Below are 21,929 nucleotides of genomic sequence, written 5' to 3'. Positions count from 1 at the left end.
CTGTTAACTTGTTCTGTTTTGTTAAAGCCAAGAAGTAAAGAGGGAGTTCTTTTTGTTTTCTGCGGTTAGGAATGCCATTTGTTTTACAGTGTTCAATTCCGCCCAGGAATGTCCTTGTTTGGGATGGTATCAGCCTTGACTTTTGTAAATTGACTGTGTATCCCAGTGCTTGTAGCAAGTAAATGACCCTTTGTAAATCTGTTGTCAGCTTGCTTTTGTTGTCCCTTGTAGCAGGCAGTCGTCCAGGTATGGATAAATTTGGATTCCTGTAGTCTGCAGTGGGCGATTACTGATGCCAGGCATTTTGTGAATACTCTGGGCAGTAGATAAGCCAAAGGGCAATGCTGAGAATTGATAATGCTCTGATCCTGCAAGAAATCTGAGGTATCTTCTGCAAATAGGTCGAATGGGGACGTGCAGGTATGCCTCCTTGAGATCTAGAGTTACCAGCCAACACTCCTTGCCCAGCATGGGAAGAAGTTGCTGTAGGGTCAGCATTTTGAATTTTGGGACAATGATGTATGTATTTAAGGTGGACAGGTCGAGAATAGGTCTCCAACTTTTTCCTTTCTTGGAACTAGGAATAGTCTGGAGTAAAATCCTTTGCCTTGTTCTGTTATTGGCACTCTTTCCACAGCTCTCATCTTTGCTAATTGCATTAACTGCTGTAGAGCTTCTGTTTTTTGATTTGGAGGCAGGTTTGGCATTCCTCTTTTGACTGGTAAAGTGTGAAAGTGGAATCGGTAACCTTGGTCTATGGTTTGCAAAATCCACTTGTCTTTTGTGATGTAGTGCCAGTTTTTCGAAAATAAGGTTAATTTTCCGCCTAATGGAGCTGCTATTTGTTCCCTGGTAGGCGGATGTAGAGTTAAGTCACTGTGATTGTGCCGTTGTAGTGGTAGTGGCTGAGTCTGTACCTCTGTTATTACCTTGCCACTGTCGTCCTCTGTAGGCACCTCCTCTGGATTGGTGTCTGCCTCTGGAACGTCTATTCCTGCCCCTCTGGGATCTTGTGGAGTCAGGAAAGGACCAATTTTTGGCAGGCCAGTTCCTGCTAAACCTTGGGGGCTGAACCTGCAAGAAATCTTTAACCGTTTGAACAGATTTTGCCTTTTCTTCCATTTTCTTCATTACCTGCTGGGCAGGTGTACCAAACAAACTGGTCTTATCCATAGGAGCATCTAATAACTTAGCTTTAACATGATCCGGTAAGACTTGTTCCTTCAGCCATGCATGTCTTCTTATCACTGTGCCAGTCATGGCTGATCTAAATGAAGCCTCCAGTGCATCATAGCCACATTTTAAGGAATGGTTACTAACCTGTTGTATGTTATTTACCATTTCTAATACATATTTCTTATCTATAGAGTCATCAGATGATAGTTTTTTAGTTAACTGATCAAGCATAAACTCTTGGTATTGTATCATGTGAAACTGACAGTTTAAAGCTCTAGCTGAGAGAGTAGCTGAGGTATAAACTTTTTTGCCCCATCTATCTAAAGACCTGGCTTCCCTTTCAGAAGGAATAGGGTTTTTTGCTGTGGTCGAGGCTACTGCCTTAGGCCCCTGGGAAATAGTTTCGTGGTCTGCAAGTGGGGCCTTGTATAGGTGATGATGCGTGTCTGGTACCCTGTAAAATCTGTCTGGTTTGGCAGGGGCTGGAGGTAAGGAGTCTGGTGCAGAGCAGACATCATTAAAGGCATCGTCCACAACAGAGAGGACAGGAGGTATAGCTAAGGGCCTGTGTTGTGGAAGGTGCAGAAAAGTCCTAAGTCTTTTTCTGGAATCTGAGAAATCCTGTTGCTGCCATTGGAATTGTTCTCGCATGGCATGTAAGGTTTCCCCAAATGAGAATTCTTCAGGTGGAGAAGCAGCTGGGATAGATTCTTCAGCATCTGAGTCTTCATAATTGGAGAAAGGAGCCTCTGGCTGGTCTGTAATATCTGAGTCATCCGCAGAATCATCAGAGGACACAGGCTCGGGGGGCTCTGCCCTAGGTCTCTTCTCTGGGGGCTGAGAGGCCCTGTCTGGGTGAGATTGAGATCCCCTAATTAAGGATATTAAATCTTCTGCCAGAGTAAGCATTTGTGAACTAGAAGTAGGCCTGGTTGAGGGGGGTTTAACAGGCACTGATTTAGTAGACTTGGCTGCTTTAGCCCTGGCAAAGGCCTTAATGGACATGGCTGCAGGAGGCCTAGCAGCACCACGTGCTGGGGTAGAGACATCCAAAGGGATGGTGTCTGATAATTCACTAGAAACCACTGTAGTAGGTAAGTAAGGTAGCAGGAACCTCAGAAGTAGTCAAAGATTCAGCTGTGCTTTGATCAGTTTTCTCGGTTTCGGCCGAAACCGAGACACTCGCGGTTTGCTTCACCATGGTTTCGGCCGAAACCGTGGACCGCGAGTGTCGGTCTTTTTCTTTGCGTTTCTTAACAATTTGGGTAGGCGGAGGATCCGACGGCATAATGTACGCAAATTCTGAACCGAAAAACTGTTCAGCAAACTCCGACCGACGCCTAAGCGTTCGTCGGTTGAATGAAGCACAGGCCGAACAGGCTGCTACGTCGTGGTCTGGGCCTAAACAAGGCAAACAGTAAGAGTGGAAATCTTTATGAGGTATTTGTTTCCCACAAGTTAAACAGTTATTGACTTTTTCTGACATCGGCTGAGGCAAGAAAGAGTCCCCAACGGGGTACTTAGCTTTTTAGAAGTCTTCGAAGTAGTATTCGGTAGTAGAAATCTCTGGATCCGACCGACTGGCACTTGCGAACAGCTTCTGCTTCGGGCGCCACGCGGCAAGAAAGACTGGAGAAAATGGCGTCGGCTGATGCTTTTATACCCGGAGACCAGCAGAGATGACGTCGGGTGAAGTGCGACATCAGCCAAAGCCGGACCCGGACTTTGGAATCCGGCCGACTGCAGGGCTGCCTGACGACAGGACAACCCAGTTGTTATGACTGCAGATGCATCCATGAAGGACATCTTGAGCTCTTCTGGAAATGCAAAGAATTATATGTAACTAATCTGCACGAAGAGACGGCACTCCTATGGACATCTGGAAGTTGGAGGGAAGAAAGTGATAAAAATCTGGATGATTTTGTTAAATTGTATTTTTAAAGGACAGAAAGCACCAACAAGTTTGAAGAAAGCTGTGGTGGTTGTATTACCCAAAGAGAGTAAAGACCCGTCAGACTCTGCTTTATATAGAGCCATTACAATTCTAAACTAGGATTCTGAAGTATTTGTGTCTATACTAGCTAAAAGAATGGCAAAGGTGACAGATATGGATCAATGTGGTTATGCAGATGGAAGGCAAACATCTGACAGCATTAAAAGAACAATGCCGATCCAGAGAGGAGCAGAAGATAAGAAAATACCACTTTTGTTGATGGATAAGCAGAGAAAGCATTCAACAGAGTAAGCTGGGCTTTTATGAGCAAGGCAATGGAAGCATTTACATTCTCGGACACAATAAAAAGGTTAATTAGGAGGATATATGAAGGACTGGAGGCAAGAATTAAAGTGGGAGGGTTCCTCGCTCATAAGTTGTTTTTTAACAGGGGAACCAGGCAGACATGTCCTCTTTCCCTTTTGCTACTTGCTTTATATTTAGACCCATCAGCAAAGAAAATAATGGACTCAGAAATTCAAGGATTAATCTGATAGGATAATCAGGAAAAGTTGGCTTTATTTACAAGTATGGTGCAGGTAAATGGTTTCACAGTAATCAATGAAACACAAAATACAGTAGAATCAAACCACAACCAATATACAGTATAAAATAACTTTTAATGGTGAGCACTTTCACGACAGATTTTGCCGCTGAAGTTATTTTATATTGTATATTGACTGTGGTTTGGTTCTACTATATTTTGTGTTTCGTTGGCTTTATTTACAGATGATATTATCTTGTACATGATAAATCCAGAAAAAAAATGTGTGTGTTGTGAAACATTTTGAGACAGTTTCATGTCTTTTGGGATACAAAATTTATAAAGAAAAAAACAAAGGCTATAGCCGTAAATTATGTACCCACATGCAAACTGCTTCACCAATTATGGGATATGATAAGATGAAGTACTTACTAGTAAGGAATAAAAGGCTTCTATTATGGCTTTGGCTGCAAATATGCTTTCATTTGTAGTGCTGCTTCATGTACGGCCATTCATTTGTGCTGCTGCTTCATTTACTTAACGGTCAGCTGCAGGAACAAGAGTGTGTGTGTGTGTGTGTGTGTGTGTGTGTGTGTGTGTGTGTGTGTGTGTGTATTTTTCACTTAACAGGCAGTTGCAGGAACGAAGTGTGCATTTACTTAACAGCCAACTTGCTATTTCATTCCCAGTCGGAATATGCTTTCATTTGTAGTGCTTTGGTGTGTCAATCTATAAGCAGTGCAGGTTCGGTTACCACTTTGTGAATTTTCGTGTGGAGAGCTGAGTTTGTTTATTGAGAATGATCTGAAGAATGTTTTTATCAAGATCCTCTCAGATTTGACAATGTTGTTGAAGAATGTATGCAAAATTAATAAAAAATTCTACATGTCATTTTTTAAGTACATATAGAAAGAAAAATAGTTTCTTCCATTACATTCCTGACTGCTTTAACCACTGACACGACAGTGGGAACTGTAAAGTTACTAGATCTCTCCAATGCAGCCGTAGGTGGTTAAAATATTTCAATTTGAAATAAAAATCCCAGGAAAGTATAACGCTTCTATTTTTTAACATAATTTATTTAACTAAGTTACTATGTGTAATATTAAAAACATGATGTTGTTTATGAGAACTTGACTGTGGTTTGGAATATTTTAATTTGTACAGAAGTTATAACTAGAAAACGAGGTAGCCCAAGGCCCTACCAACAGTTCCAAACTTTTCACAGTTGCAGTAAGGAATGGTTGAGAATGAGATACAGTTGTCCTTGTCACTTGCAGGTTGTGGTGCATCTTAAGTAATGACAAAACTGTTTTGCCCTACGATAGGGATAAACATGAGTATAATTAAAGACATCACATATTTAACTGCTAATATTTTCTTTCACTATATGTGTTAATTGTAACAGGTTAAACAAGTGACAGTTGACTGAATTACCAACTACGTACAAAAGGCAGGGTTTGGAAAAAGTGCCAGTCAAACCAGACATACTTTTAAGCTGTTTTCCCTGTATACATCCTGCTAACCCCCTAAAAAACAAAACCTATAAAACATTCAAAAGTTAGCACTTCCATAGCAGCAGTAAGACAAACAAGTCAAATTCTTGAAAGTGTATTTTTCCTGTGCATTCTGTAATAACTTGATTAAACTGTTTCAGGTTGTGCGGGAACTAGAGCCTATCCCTGCACTAACTAAACACAAGGTTGTGGACTAATCCTGAATGTGGTTCCACCTCATGGAAGGATACATTTGCACACAACATGGAATGCATATCTACATGCAGTTTGGGGCCCAAATTCGACCATAATTTTGTGAGAGGGAAAGGTTGGCAAACTCAAAGACAGCCCCGGGTGGCACAAACTCTAGCTATGCCACTGATCAGTAGGCCATGTAGAGAAAGACTTTTGGAAGTCCCTGCCCTAGCAAACTATAATATTATTTTGCTATGATTAGAATATTGCCTACCATTAAATACCCTACTTTTACCACAAAACCCACATACTGCAAGTCACCAAAAACAAAATCCTAAGGTTCATCATCTTCTCCCTTCCCAGTTAACATCATTGCTACAAATTAAAAAAAAAATGGCTACCATTTACTACAGGGTCTGGGGCCATATTTTGCTGGTCTGTTCTTCGGTTTGCATTTGAAAGTTGGTATCCCATAATTCCATTGGAGTGGGCAGGGTTACAGAAGTATGTATGTAAATTAATGTTAATAAGCATACAGCTCTGTACCTATTTTTCAAGGGCCTTTTTCCAGATTTTTGATGTTTCCAGGTTGACAGGTATGGTTGACAAAGTCAAAGATGAAAAGGGAACACTGAAATGTGACAACAGTTTTTAATAGAAAACAATGGAAAGAATACTACAGATAATGGCCAACGCAGCTAAAGACCTTAAGAAAACTGCCAAACTATATTACTCTGAAGTAAAATAGATCTCTTACAGAGAGCATTGAAATGTTCCTACTATCATGTATTTATCTCTTGAACAGGTAGCTATTTTTGATGCATGACACTTTCCACTACTGAATGGTGACAAGCAGTAAACAAGAGAAGTGTGCCTGACAAAGACAGTGCAAGACTGACATCGCTTGTGAATAAGACCAACAAAGGTTTAGGTGAGGCCAAGGGTACCGCTGAGAAATTCTGGATTGACACCAAAGACCAAGAAAAGGTACAACATATCAACAGTTACTGATAGCTGTTAATACTTCCTCAATGTAGACAGTAAAAAGGATACTTAAATGGTTACAGTTCCAAACACATTTGACTACACTAAGAATACATTCTTAAAACAAGACATCCCTCCTACATCCCATATTTACGACAGCAATGGAATAAACTCAACCACATCTGCTACCCTTTTTCTATTATGTTGTATTGCCAACTACATCTAAACCTAATTTACAATTACTCATTTTAATACTACTCTTATGGATAAAATATTCAGGATACTGATGCTGTCTCTTGAACATCTATGTTAATTATTTAAAGTAATCTCTCCTAAACTTGACACATATATCCCAAAGAGTCCAGATGAGTTTCAAAAGGGGGCACTATTGGGGAGCTCCAAAGCAAATTTCAAGTATCAAAAGTCAATAACACTATGTACACTTCATTTATCACTTAATGACAGAATTTGCTCAGCTGCTGCACAGCTAGAAATCCTGACTGGCTTCCTGGTTTCATAAGGCCACAGTTCACTTGTTTATTTAACAGCATTTGCTTATCAGAATTAGGCAGAGTCAGCTGAGCTCTGTCTTCATATTTATTCGTGTATCCTGTAGGCAAATAATGTGCTTACAACAAAAAGATACTTTTCAGTAAGTATAAAATCAATTCACTCAACTAAACTTACAAAGATTCCTTCTCATTATGTGGATCTGGCATCTGAAACCTATCAGTATTCAAAATTACAAAATACCTATTTTGTCTTGAAAAGGTTTTACTGCTCACAAGTTGACAAACAAGTCCAAAGCAATGTAGCAGAGGTTAAACAAGAGTACTTTTTTAATTTATCTTTTGCCCCATCTTATTAGTAAGGGAGAGAGTTGATAAATTAATTTAAGGATCTGACCTTAACAAAACTGAGCATGCATTATTTATTTACCTATTGTCTGATAACCTGGTGGGTGGACTGGTGCAAGACCATTTTTAACAACTACCTTGGCAATATGACATACAGCAGCAGTCAAATAAGCATACAACCGACTAAAACAGCAGCAATTAGAAACAAAAAACATAAGTAATATGTACAGTAAGTACACGTTTAAGGATAGCAATCAAAAATTAATAAGGCAGAGGAATTTAAGTGCAGTTGTGAATAAACAATATATTCGAAATTTACAACATGCAATAAGCATGACTAATTTGTTGGGGTAACTGTGTACTGAAATCACAGTTATACTGTCTATTAACTGAAAATCAATTTTGCTTTCCAGAAACAGGAATTCATATTAATAGCCAACTTTAAAGTGGGCAGATGCATATAAATGTGTTGAAAGACTATTCTGCATTACAGGCCAACTCCCTTTAAACTTGAAGTATGTGTGATGGTAGTGGCAACAGGGTCATAAAGTAGATAAGCAGTATGATGAATGAGTACTACCAGTAAAACATAGTCTGCATTTCAACAGTTGCAATATTTGGTCTATAAACAGAAAGTCCAATTGTCATTTGCACAAATGTATAAACAGCATTAAGCCCCGAAGTAAATCAGCTACTCAGACTATGGCAATGTACAGTTAAAACACCTGTTGCTGCAGTCTTACCATTTTTTCCTGGGATTTTCTCAAGAAGTCTTAGCAAGACTTTGTTGAGTCGATCTCGTCTGTCTTGCCTCCTTTCCTCAAGAGGGCATACTTGTTTATTAGTACTGCCCTCATCTTCATTCTCATTGTTGATGCTGTTATTATTTTCCACCTCTGGCGCTTCCAAATTTGGCATCTCACTAATGGATTGCTGTTGGACAACTGACATATCCTCAATAACAGGAGGAGGATCCTCCTCTTGACTTCCTTCTCTACTCTGAAGCTTTGAGCGATCAGACTTCCAAGAAGACCTGAATTTCAAAGAAAATTTTCTTAAAGATGCCAGCAGAACTAGGAATGCACATTTTTTTTAAATTCGGGCAGCACTTATGCAACTGGGTCTTCCATGATTTCAATTTACAAGAGGAACAAAGTTATTATTCAGAAATTCTGTGTTTGTGACCTTAGAAAAACCATGTTATGGTTTCTTTTCTATTAATGTATTTATATCTACATTATTGTTTAAAATGTGAAGATTTAATAATAATGCTAAAGTTTCAGAGTGAACAAGTGGGCTACATAAATATTAAACTCAATAATTACTGAATTATACTGCCTCTGCAAATTGCTTGTATTCCAATCAGAATGAGAAAAACATAAAACTTAACATGACTCTGGAACTGTGAAATACCTCTGATACACTGTACTTGTATAAAAAAGGCATTAGAACATTTGCAAAGGTAGTTGAGAGAAAGAATGCTGTACCTGAAGAGTGAACAAAACACTGGCTTGTTGGCACTGGTCATTGTCAACTCTGCATCAACCAACTCCAGTATAAAATGATGTCCCCAAATCAACATATAACATTTTACCACAGAAAAGTTTCAATCTTTAATGATGCTACTAGTGGCAAAAGACATTAGGGCATAATGAAAACCAGAACAGTTAATGCTGGCAACACAGTAATCACAGTGCTGATCCCATCAGCAGATAAAGCAAAGCTGACCACAACAGTTTTAAAAACTTTTTAAACTACAAAAAAAAAAATCTTAACGCTGAAAAATCAGAATACTAAAAAATATGAAATCTTCACCTCAATAAGGACTGCATAGTGCACTGAAATTCTGGCAACTTTAATTTGTACTTCACTGTGTTAAAAAAAAGGATAATAAGGATCTGTGAAGAACCAACTAGAATGACTATTGCTCATAGTTACTCCAACTGCAGGCAATGCAAACAATGGTAAATGATCCACCATCAGAATATCCACTCCACCTGATATAACTACAGCTGAAAGGAACAAAACATTAACTGCACAGTAAGTAATGGACTAGGGAATCAAACCATTAAAGGATCACCATGGATTCTACACAATCCAAATCTGCCTGCAGAACAATTAAGTCGCTACTTTTATTTTTCCTCTTACCCTCTAAAACCTCATAGGGGGCAGACATCCTGTAATGGTCTTTGTTTCTTGAAAAGATAAACTTTACCTATAATTTATTGTGATTGCACAGATGATGAGATTCATTTGCACTAGTCTCCACGGTCAGATCAGAATTCCATTAACTCAGAATGATAGTAGTAAGAAATAATACGTTTGAGAATCTTCAGGAAAATATTCAGTGACTGGTTTGCAGAGACTCTTGTGAGTGTTTTCTACATATGTATTATACAATTTGTTAAAAGTTGTTTTAGGACTGTAGAGAAAGAGCTGAGATAATATTGTAAGACTGTGCGGGTTTCAGGTCCTCCCTTCCTCCCTCCTTCCAAACAATGTCAGAGTATCGTACTGTTTGGCTTCTAAAGCTGATTAGTGATTATTAATATTTCTTCAGCTTCAGACTACAAAAGGCCCTAGAGGAAAGAAATAACATGACAGCTAAAGGATAGTGCATGATATAACAACCTTGACTTTTTAGCTGGAATATAGCACGTGGTATAACAACTGTGACTTTTTAGCCTGAATACCTACACAGTTCCAGTAAATGTGAGGTAATAGAAGAAAAAGCTACTGGTACCTTGTGTGCGTTTTCCTTGGCAAGAAACTTTCAAATGTAACAGGTGAAATGATACAAAAGCAAATAGGCAAATTCCTAAAGAAGGTAGCACACAATATGATAACTGTGAATTTTTATCCTGAACAGCTTTAGGGTACCGATGAGTGTGAGGTAACAGAAAAAAAAGCTACATCTACTTTGCTGTGTACATTTTCCTTGGCAAGAAACCTTCAAATGTGATAGGTAAAATGATGCATGAGCAAAATTTCTACAGAAAGTGTAATGACAGTTCAATCAGCCTCAACATGAGCACCGATAAAATAGATTAAAACATAAAAGGCAGAGGGGAAGAAACTGAAAAACATGTTTTTTTAAAAATATATGGAAATATAGGGAAAAAATAAAAGTCTGAGGAAAGAAACATTACATTTAGAGTGTAGCTGTCCATTAAGGTACTTTTCACTGAATAAGTCAGATTTCTTAGCTCACCTCTTCCAAACAAAGCAAAGTAGCATAGACATACTCCATTCTTAAAACTTTAAAACTCCACAGTCAAAAGATGTAAATATGTATTTCAAAAACAATGCAGTAGAGCACGGCAAGTCCAGTGGACAAGAAGACTAAAACAGGGTCAGAAGACTTGACAGATCATGAAATTCAAGCAGTAAATAAGCACTTACGTCGACTCAGTGGAATGGAATTCACATTTTTAAGTGGGCAATTTAGGTAAGACACAGAAACATATCTAGTCAATGAGAAACATCAAACCCACAGTAGAAATGAATTCAATTTCAGGACTGAAAGGCTATGCCCTCAGAAATAAAGAACAAATGTGCAAGAGACGTGCAAATTAAAGCACAAAATGATCAATGTTCCATCCAGTGTATAACATTAGTCAGAACAATAAGTCCGTAACTGCAGCTTTAGAGGTGGATCTCATTCCAACTTTGGTAGTTCAGCCAGAACAGAAAAATAAGGCACCTTTCTCAAACTTCTTTTAATCACTGAATTAAATATTCTCAAGCTCCCTTTAATATCACATTTTTTTAGTAAACAAAAATGTGCATGTCCTGACAGAGAAAATTGGGTAAGTTAAGACGATACCTTACTGTAATTCTTAAGAACTACAGTCATAAATGAGCAACTTGCATTTTTTTCACTTTTATCTGAAGAAATTATTTTCCTATGTTTACTATTTACATTCTACAAACTACTACCAGTGCATTATGAGTGGACAAGGTATACAGTCAAACAAGCTGATCAATGTCCCAGAACATAACTATTCTGTTTGTGTCACATTGTATGATGTGCACTGGGAAAGTAAAGTTACTGGTGGCACCCCTTACAGATCTCCTGAATCCAAATTTGACTTCTGCAAGCACTCACCTAAGAAGGATTATACCCTGCAGGTGCTTCACAAATTCAGAAAAAGACCTTTACCAAAGACAGGGAAGAAGTACCTTCTAGTCAAAGTACTGAGTTCCAAGACCAACTTTAATGTTTACTTTATTAATGCATATAATTTTCTGTCTGTATAATCCAAAAAGGAAACAAACCAAAAAGAAATTTTGCAGTGTGATGGGCGTGATGTTCACTGCCTAAATTGTGTTATGTGAACTTAGTTCACTTAATAAAAATGGAACTGTAAAATGTAACTATAATATACGTGATACAATATACGTAATCAGCATTAAAATCATTCCTTTAGCCAAGTCCTCCTTCCCTTAACACCATAATACAATCAGAAACTGTGCTAACTAAAATGGAATCTAGAAAGCTAGAGACAAATTACAATCTAAGACCAGTTTATTAACACTTTGTATAGGCTAACCAACTAATCAAATCTTTACTAAGAAACTAACTAAAAATGACTAACAAAGATCTACCCATAAAAATCAACCAGAATAAATATTAATATATAACTTTTCACAAAGATCGCTTTCGTATCAAATAAATATATCAGGTTTGTATGTCAATATCAAATCACAATATGAATGAACATGTGAATAGACGGATCTAAGACTGTTGAACGAAACTTCAACAGTCCGAATCCACTATCACCGAACACACTAATGAAAGCGCTTTCACCGAAAAAGTGCTTTCGATAAAGTGTGTTAAAAAAAAAAAAAATTCAAGCAGTAAATAAGCACTTACGTCGACTCAGTGGAATGGTAGCTTCAGTCGTTTCAGACATGCAAACCTCAGATGCCATATCAGCCTCTGATGGGGTTGTGGTAGTGGGCATCTGAGTAGGTGTTGGGAGAAACATGGCTTCTGAAGGCAGTCATATCAGACCTAATCCTCAAAGCTTTTTATTTGCTCGGGTGGGATGACAGGGGTGGAAGGGTCCCACTATCATTACTTGGACGAGGTGCTTAAGGCACTGGGTTTCCAAATAGGAATTGAGAGACGAAAGTCATGTTTATAAGGTTTTTGGGACAAAGGGCTGACAGATCAAACAATTCTTATAGTCATGGTCTGGACCTAAACAGAAAAGGTACTGGGAGTGGAGATCCTTAGAGCAAATCTGTCTACTGCAATCACACTTTCCCCCTTATAGCCGACATGTAATAGAGCAACAAACAGCAATGCAATTGATAAAAAAAATGGAAGGTTCACTAACAAGGCACTTATCTGAAGCAGTGAAGCAAATGGAACCAATGACCACATGTAGAACAGTCTGAAGGGTGCCAGACAGTCTGGGGCTTTAAGCTCATATGACCACTTATGTATCCTTATGCTTGTGGAATTAGGTAATACATCAGAAGTGTAGCTCTGTGAAAGGCTTTGGCTTTGACACCTTGGCTGGATGGCCAGTTTAGTGAGATAACTCTACCAGTTTGGAATATAGCAACAGTGATCTAATGGAGGACAATAATACATGCAGAATAATGTTAAGGAGGAGTGAGGCTTAACAGAAGGCACGGACTGAGCAATTGACAATGTTGGAGAGAATGACAACTTTTAAAAGGAAAACATACATGTATACTATACGATAATAATGAAATGTCACAATGGTTTACTTTCTTTTCTACTAATGTGTGTGTACCTATGCCATTGGATAAATTGAGACTTAATAAAGATGTTTAAAAATATATATTTTTTGCTCCAGATATTTTTTGTAGCTATTTGCATTTACTATATACTGCTTTTTACTTCTCTTTTAAACTGCAAGACATTTAGGACATAAATACAATCTTTTAATAAGCATCTAGATATCTGTCGGTATGCCAGAACAGCTTCAGCACAAGTTAAGAACTATACACCCTTCCTCAAACATCAATTGCAAGACTTTGTTAAGATGCAAAGTCTTTCAATTCCCAAATATATACAGCTAGTTCTCAACTGGTGAAACAGATGTACAACTACTTAATCATCCTCTAAAAAAAGGAAGTAACTCAAAGGTATTAACAAATATACATACCCGCTTTCTGCTACAAGTACTAGAGGCTCACACTTCTTAGAAAGAGAACAGTATCCACTAAGATTACATTTTCTACAATGTGTTAATGACACAAACTGCTTTGTCCATAAGTACTACCATTAAAGGGGGGGCTTATATATCAAGATGCATGTTCCCTAATCTTCCTCTACATTACTACTGGCAAAACGGATCATACAGATATTCAGAGATGAAACCAGCACTATAAATTGGAAACAGGAGTGTTTTTTTTTCTGCTCACTTGCCTCCACTGGCTGCCAATCAGCAGTCATGAAGACAAACTGGCAAAACTGTACAACAAGATAAAAAAAACCTGCTGGAGAACCACACTGATCATTTGCTGAGTAAACTTTAATACATGAAGCGCTTTTCGTCTTGCTCTATAGCAAAACTTCTTCAGATACAATTACTCACAATGAAAGCAATTAAATACAAATTAAGTCAGTCATGTGACTTTCAAACATCAGTAAAAATCACAAATACAGCCCTCCCATTCAATATAATCTGAAATTTAACCCTTTAGGTCTATACTACAAGACTAAAATGTAACCCAAATGCTGAAAACAACTAAAATCACTTTTCAGGGACTATGCTGCCACACTTTTGGCATAAAAGATGGACAAGTTTGGAGGAACAACGTACTCTAATGGAAAACTTAAAAAGGGTTCTCTGTACTTGAAAGCCTACAGTTCTGAAATAAGAATTGCAAGGGTGCAGAAGCAGCGGTTTCAAATGAGGATAGGTTCAGTCTCTTTAAGACATAGTTAAGATCACATGGTGGTACTACTTGCTTTCTCAGAAGTCTAAAAAAACAAAATCCTTTAAGAACTGCTTTGAAGATGGCTTAGAGTACAAAATGTGTGTGTTTTGGGGGGGGGGTGGGATTCATGACCATGAAGAATGAAACACTAGAAGTATGAACTTTTAATGAAGCATCAGAAAGGCCAGTTGACAGTTTTGAAGTGGTATGACAGACTAATCCAGGACCACTACCACTTTTGCAGTATTTGGGTCCTGGTTCCTGGACAGGCATCAGAAGCAGAATATTCCATTTTGTTATGCATGACTTACTTTACCTTTGTTTCCTAACTTGCCTCTTAATGTTTAGCACATCCACGAAGTGCATATGCCTAGATGGGATTAAGGTGAAATCAACCAAGTCAACATCCTCAAGAATGATCAGGTTGAGGTGCAATAGCCTTCGTTTTGAGTAAGAAGTATCACCCAATGAAGCAACACTTTCCACCTCTCCCTTACTAGGTTGTGTAGGAGACAAACAGATTTTTTTCTGGTCAAAATGAAGGTACTGTGGCGGCTGTTGGCCTCTCATCCCTGACTTTAGTAATAATGTGGGAATCAGGACTACAGAAATGAAAAGTGCACAGTAACAGACCAGTCTACAAAGAAGGAGAATTCATCAGCCTTCCAGGCTACTGGAGGCGCTATTCTGCAACAGAACAATCTCAGATGCCTGTTCACAGATGACACCTCACATTCTAATCAGTTCTACAAAGATACAACAGTTCAACATCCACTTGTAAGGACTTATCTGTGATCTGCTCAGCCTGTCTGCCAACACAGTTTATTTACTTATTTATTTTTGCTCTATGCAGGATGTTGCTTGATGGCTTCTGTAATTCCACTCAATAACCCCATTCATTTTGGGGGTGGAGGGTGGTGGGAGCCGGGCATAATGCAGGCTAGGCTACAGCACTTTAAGCCCATTTGTTCCTGCCTGGGAAACCCAGTTGGTTCTCTGTTCCCAACAAAAGTCAGGCGGTAGACAGCAGGCCAGCTTGCTGGTCCTGTGGTGTGACCTACCCTTTAACCCAGGTGCATCCACCTTAATAGCTCTTCATAGATCCGCCACATAACGCATGCACTCAAGTCATGCCACAACAAATACAAATACAAACATGACTCTGTCATTGTCCATGTTGGAGTGAATGACTTGAGAAGTACCTCCCTGGACTGCATGAAAAGAGACATGGAAGAGCTCTCGGATCATGTGGCCCAGGCAGGTATGACCCTAGCCATGAGTAGCATCCTGCCTTCGCCCAGAATGATACCACAGTATAAGGACAAAATGACTGACTTCAACAATTAGCTAAATTTCTGGTGTCATTCGGGGGTACAGTATCTGCCTGGGATGACATGATCGAAAGATCATGATGCTTTGCCAGAGATGGTCTGCACGTCGCCCCTGGAATTCAGGTTACTGGCTAAGGCTCTTGCCACCCCTATAGTGCCTTTTTTAGGCAAAGTTCAAAGGACAAAACCACCACCGTAACAGGTACAAGCATGCAAAATCTAAAGATAATGCTACTCAATGCTAGAAGTCTAAACCTCAAAATGCACTCTCTCGAGGCACTCCTAAAAATGGAGAGCATCGATATCTGCACAGTAACTGAGACCTGGTTCAAGGCTTCAGAGAGCACCCATGCAATACCAGGCTACAACTCTTACCACACTTTTCAGCCACCAAACCAGGACTGAAACACTAAAGGTGGAGGAGTGTAAATATTCACCAAGGATATTCACACCACCAGGCTAGTTGCCCAACACAATATGTCTGAAATTCTCCTGGTGCAACTAACACTAGGTAAGACTGCAATCCAAACTGTAGCTTTCTACAGATCCACGACCATGCCCCAAAATTCTCACTACACCTTTCTAAACACTCTAATACTGGGTGATTTCAACTACTCTGCCATTAACTGGGAAAACTACTCGTGTACCAACATCTTTGCCCAACGGTTCTTGGAATTCATAAATTCCAATGCCCTGTATCAACTAATCCATAGTCCCACCAGGGGCTCCAATATCCTAGACCTGGCTATTCGCAACATGGGAAATCGATGCTCCACACCTACAGTCACCCCCTCATTGGTCAGGTCTGACCATAAGCTAATCACCCTTGACATCCACATCCCTCCCCCACCCCCCAGTAAGGAAAACTCCGTAAAAAACTTCTCCAAAGCCAACTTCATGCTACTCAAGTCAGAAGTGACAAACTTTATGACACCCATGCAAGAAGGGAACTGAAAGTTCGACTGCTGAATCCTAAACTAAGGCACTGTACGAGCACATCCACTCATGCATGAATTGTGCCATCCCAAATAGAACCAAGACGCTCTCCTCCAAAAAAGGAAGCCAATCTGGTGGTCCCCTGCCATAAACAAACTTTACAACAAAAGGAAGAAATTGCTGCAGAAAAGAGGAAAATCCCAGGATGCAAAAAACAACCTTATCAGCCTCAGTAGGAAGCTGAGATCCCTCAAAAAATCCTCCAAAGCTAGTTACGAAAATAAAATTGCCAAAGATTCCAAAGACAACGACAAGGCATTCTATAGCTATGTCAAGAACCTAAATGGCAATGCTCAGATCTGCTTTGAGCTACAGCAGAATGGCATTAAATATACTGATCCCAAGGATATTGCCAATTTCCTGGCAGATTGATTCAGTGCCAACTTCACCCCCCCCCCCACGCCCTAAAGGGCCCATCTCAATACCAAAAGACTGCCAAATTCCAGTAATAATGGCAACAAAGCCAAAAACCGCACACTCCAAAGCTAAGAATACAGCATCCATGGGACCAGACGACATCCCAGGCTGCGTTCCACATAAACTACAAAATGAACTGGCACCTCACCTAAGTGTCTTGTTTAATCATAGCCTCACCTCAGGCTTCATGCCCACTGAGTGATGCACAGCTACAGTTATCCCACTCCACAAGGGGGGAATCCACCTTGGATCCTGGGAACTACCGCCCCATCAGTCTGACGAGCCTGATCTGCAAGGCCATGGAATGTATTATCATGGAACTTATAAACAAAGACACTGGCGACCTTCAAACACTGGACCTCACCCAGTCTGGGTTCCTGAAGGGCCGATCTTGTCTCCTGAACCTGACTGACTTCTTCGAATCAGTCTCCAGAGCTGTAGATGAGGGTAAGGTGGTTCACACAGCCTATCTGGACCTTTCCAAGGCCTTCGACACCATTCCCCACTTTGGAATCACAGATAAACTTACTAAGCTGGGCATTAATCCCTACGTCACTCAATGGGTTGCCAGCTGGCTTACTGACAGAACCCACACTGTAAAAGTAGCCGACTCCAAATCCAGCTCCAGACAAGTGACAGGTGGAGTATTTCAGGGTTCAGTCCTGGGACTGCTCTTGTTTGGCATCTACTTCTCTGAAGTACAGGCCAACACTAAGGGACTCTGGCTAACAAAGTTCGCAGATGACTGCAAACTGGGAGCGATTATTGAATCCCCAAATGATGTGGATATTCTACAAAAGGACCTTACAGAAACAGATGCTTGGTGCCAGAGCCATGGGCTCAAGCTCAATGCCAAGAAATGTATAGTTATCCCTTTCGGGAAAAAAACATGTACCAGTGAATTACCACATAGGTGGTAGTACACTAAAGACTGAAAGTGTGATAAGAGACTTGGGGACACAGGTGGACAGTGGTCTCACCTTCGATAACGACATCGCCACAACAGTCAGGAAATTCTTCTATTTGGTACACCTCATCACGAAGGGCTTTTCATCCAGAAAAAAGGAGGTCATTGTCCAACTGTACTCATCCCTCATTAGACCCTCTATAGAATACAACAGCCCATTTGGTATGTACCTCTCAAGACATTTGCAACAACTGGAAAGGCTGCAGAAATAACTCACTAAAAGAATCACAGGCCTAAAGCAGATGCCCTATGCTGACCGTCTAAAAAAAACTCCAGCTATACTCTGTCACATATCTACTCAGAGGCAATCTCTGCTTAACATACAAGGCCATGTCAAACCCAGACCTGTTCGACATGCTACACTTAAAGAAATCCCAATCGCTCAGAGCCACACGCTCCAGGGATCTAAACCTTGTCATCACAATGAACAAAACATGCTGGAGGGACAGGTTTCTGACCCAGAGACTCTCCAGACTCTGGAATAGACTGTCCATACATGTCAAGCAGAGCGCCTCTTTGGCCCTCTTCAAAAGGAACCTTGACAATTGGATTGGAGATAGGAAATTCACCCCGGGGATCACGTCAGTCGCCCTGCTAGACAGGGGTCCAGGGAAGTAAATACTGTGGGAAGACATAGCCAGGGAATTGTTATGGCTAGACTTGTAGAGGCCCTAGGGCCGATAGCCTAGTACCTACTATGAACCTACTACTGCTGTCCCCCAAGAGGAAGCATGCCTACATATGTTGAGATCCACTTCATCTTAAAATGGAGACTACACTCGGCACAGGCTTGGTAAGTTGAAACTCCACAGAGTGCAACCCCTAGTGCTCCCAACTAAATGTCACCCATGTGGTGAGCCAGAATTGAATCTTACCCCTCTCCCCAAAATGGGTGAGCCATCAGCAGTTGCTCACTCCCATTCTCCCTGGCCAGCTCCTACAAGCACCTGAGCTGCTAATCACTAACACACTTTCTTGAGAAGAGATGCAAGCTAAAGTTAATTTTTCTTGCCTTCACATGCTGTCATCACTGCCCTCAGGATGGGTTCCCTCTGTCTGTAAGTGTACATTACTTCTGTGGTGTCTCCCAAGATTTGAAGAGCTCATTTTTCTCGAATCTGGTTGAAGGCTTTCTGCATCAGAATGACAGCTAGCATTACCTTCATGTTTATGTGCTCCCTTCTCTTTCTGCTGGCCTCCCATTACTTGGACTTGAAGTGCACCCATATAGAGCAGCCCCCCCCCCTCCACCAGACTAGATTAGAGGTGTCTGTGGTGAGGATCGTAGTGGTCTGGGCTGCTTTGAAAGACATTTCAGGTTATACCCATAAAATTCACAATGACATCTCTTTCCCGATGTAAGCGGGAAGGTGAATCCCGACTTCCAGTGGCTGGAAGTGTTGTCGCCAAATGTTCCAAAACTGCTCCAGCTTACTTACGGTGCAAGCAGGCTAGAGGCATGATCAGGATGCAGAATGCCAGATTAAACTCTGACAGACTTTTAGGCTGACATCACCTTTTGATGTAGGGCATATTGTAGGTATAAGGTGAGAGAGAGGAACCTTTTCCTCTAGCAGGAAAGCTATCTACACATCTCTGTTCAAAACTGTCCTCATGAAGATCAGGCTGTGGTGGTTAAAACTGAACTTCTTCAGATTAATGAAGAGGCCCAGTTTTCTGAAGCAATTAAGCATAAAATCCAAAGCCTTCTGCATTCCCTCTAGGGAATTTGTTTGTGTGAGACTGTTATCCAGCTAAGAATAAATATGAGTGCCATTTGCCCTACACAAGGCTATTACTGGAGCCAAGCATTTGGTAAAGACTATTGGGTACAGCAAACAACCCAAATGGCAAAGCAATGAACTGGTAATACTCCCCCTGTTGTAAACCAAAGAAACATTCTGTGGTCTTTGACAACAGAGACATGGAGATGAGCACTTTTTGTGTCCAACGTGACCTTGGTGGCTTGAGGGATATCAAAGGTAGAAGACTTTGGAATGTTAACATTCTGAATTTTGGAATGACGAGAAATGCAACTAGAAGGGACAGATCCAGTACATGTATCTATGTGTCTTCTTTTGTTGCCATGCAGGACCGTGTTTCTTCTTCCCTGGGCACTGTTTTTATGTTCCCATGCTCCAGTACAGCCCTTCAGCAAGGAGTACATAAGAAGGAGCTGGTCTCTGGGAACAGGAGGGACTCCTCTACATTTTGGGAATACCAGAAACTGCAGTTGGTAACCTTTCTGAAAAATTGTCATGATCTTTTGGTCCAAAGTAATGTTTTCCAGTTCTAAACAAACAAAAAAAAAAGTAAGTGCCCTCCCATTCTTTCTGGAGAACAGGACAGGGAAGAATCATAAACACTACTGGGTTTGGTGGGATTTGGGGTGGGAAAAGTAGGGGCAGCAATGCTGAGTCATGGCAGTTCCCTCTGGGAATCAGGGTCCTGGTGGTTCCCAGTCTTCTCCATTGGTTTTGCTTACTATTCCTTTCTGAATTTGCCATTTTTTCCTCTTACCAGTTTTATTCCTGTCTTGCTCACTGTATAAGTGATAAGACTTAGCTGGGTAGATACTGAAGAATTTTGCCTTTCTCCTCTAGTCTTTTGAAGATACTGAAGAATTTTGCCTTTCTCCTCTAGTCTTTTGAAGATAACTTCAGCAGTGGGTCCAAAGAGAAGGACCTAGTCCAGTGGTGCATTCAGGTGCTTCATATTCTCATAGTCTGGTAGGGGATGAATCCTCAACCATGAATATCTCCAAACTGCAGACCCAGCAGTTGCTGCCCTACGCACTGCATAAATACTATCACACCTATATTTCTGAAGTGCTTTGCAATCTGAGCAAAGATGTTATATAACTCAGGCATCTCCTGTTAAAGATTCTTATCCACAATCCCTTTTGGCTTAGCCCTCAACTTCTCTAGCATGGATTGCTGATAACAAAGTATGTGGGTCTGGCAGTTCAAAATTCCGAAGAACAGGGTAGCAAAAGTGTAAACCTTCTTCTTAACTCTGTCGAACATTCTATGCTCCCTGTCAGTGGGAATTGGGTTTCTTGATGGAGCTGAGGCAGTTCCCTTGCTGGAATCCAGGGACACCACAGCTGGATACAGAAATCAATGGGAATCTTTGACCCTATAAAAGCAGGCAGGCTTCCAGGGAACAAGCAGGAAGGAATCTGTCCTCCACAGATGTGTTAGTAAATACACCCTTCTGGAAATATATGACTAGAGGAAAAGCAAGCTCCCCAGGCCTAGGCAGGCCCATAAAGGCTATGTATCTGAGTTGAGCCCCTGAACACTTAAGACTCTCTTGGAAACTTCCTTCAGCTTATGAATAGTATACCCAAAGGAAAAATCCCCTGGTGGAAAAACAGATAAGATGACCTGGTGTCAGATTTATAGGGAACAAAGGGAACAGGGTATGTGAAACTGCCTCACTGTGACCCACATCACCAGACTAGGGAGACCACGTCCTCAGACTCCTGACACTTCTCTCCATATTTCTTATCAAAGTGTTTTTTTTTTCAGAAGGTAGCTAACAAGGCCTTGGCCGATGCCACAGTGATGTCCAGAAATAGGCATGCACTTTTTTAGCTACAAACTCCTTGAAGGATTCAGTTCTGTTTTTCTTTTTGATTGTGCACAAGGTAAAGCTAGCCCAATACATACATACATCCATGTTATGCTCCAAGCCAGGGCAAAACTGACATTTTTATGGGGAATTTGCTTCCCACAGACAATGTAACTAATAATTTTTACAGAAGTTTTAGAACCAATTCACTACTGGGTGATACAGATATAACAATACAGTAAGCTACAAGAAAATCCACTATGTGATTATTATCTATCTTCTGGAAAAAGGACAACCCATGGACAGAAGACACTGAAAACACACCATGGTTAATGAACTGTATGACAAAAACAATCAAAGATCTGAAGATGCCATCAGCCATAGCCCTTTCTTACACCACTGAAGCTCTTGTCTGACTGTGGGAAGGAACTGGCCGAAGCCTTGGAGAAGGAACAGCTATGGAAGTCAGGCTAAATGCAGGGAGGGTATCCCAAAAAGTAATGAATGCAACAGTGAATAATATAAAGAACATC

General features: G+C 40.4%; 1 protein-coding gene across 2 annotated transcripts in view; it reads right to left on the bottom strand.

Moving 5' to 3' along the window:
- The window catches only part of ASH1L (ASH1 like histone lysine methyltransferase), a 3,741,676-nt gene that overhangs the window by 44,705 nt on the left and 3,675,042 nt on the right, over positions 1-21,929 (bottom strand). Inside the window, exon 28 of one of the 2 annotated variants that reach the window (XM_044080163.1) lies at positions 7,929-8,218. The exons of the other annotated variant lie outside the window; for it this stretch is intronic. Within the exon in view, the coding sequence (XP_043936098.1) occupies positions 7,929-8,218 (290 nt within the window). The remainder of the gene's footprint in view (positions 1-7,928; positions 8,219-21,929) is intronic. 2 annotated transcript variants of the gene reach the window in all.

The sequence above is a fragment of the Protopterus annectens genome, chromosome 8.part0, assembly GCF_019279795.1.
Source record: "Protopterus annectens isolate FY-2018-M chromosome 8.part0, PAN1.0, whole genome shotgun sequence".
NCBI lineage: Eukaryota > Metazoa > Chordata > Ceratodontiformes > Protopteridae > Protopterus > Protopterus annectens.
The sequence above is the reverse complement of the archived record's forward strand: the minus strand, read 5'-3'. Positions and strand labels throughout refer to the sequence as shown.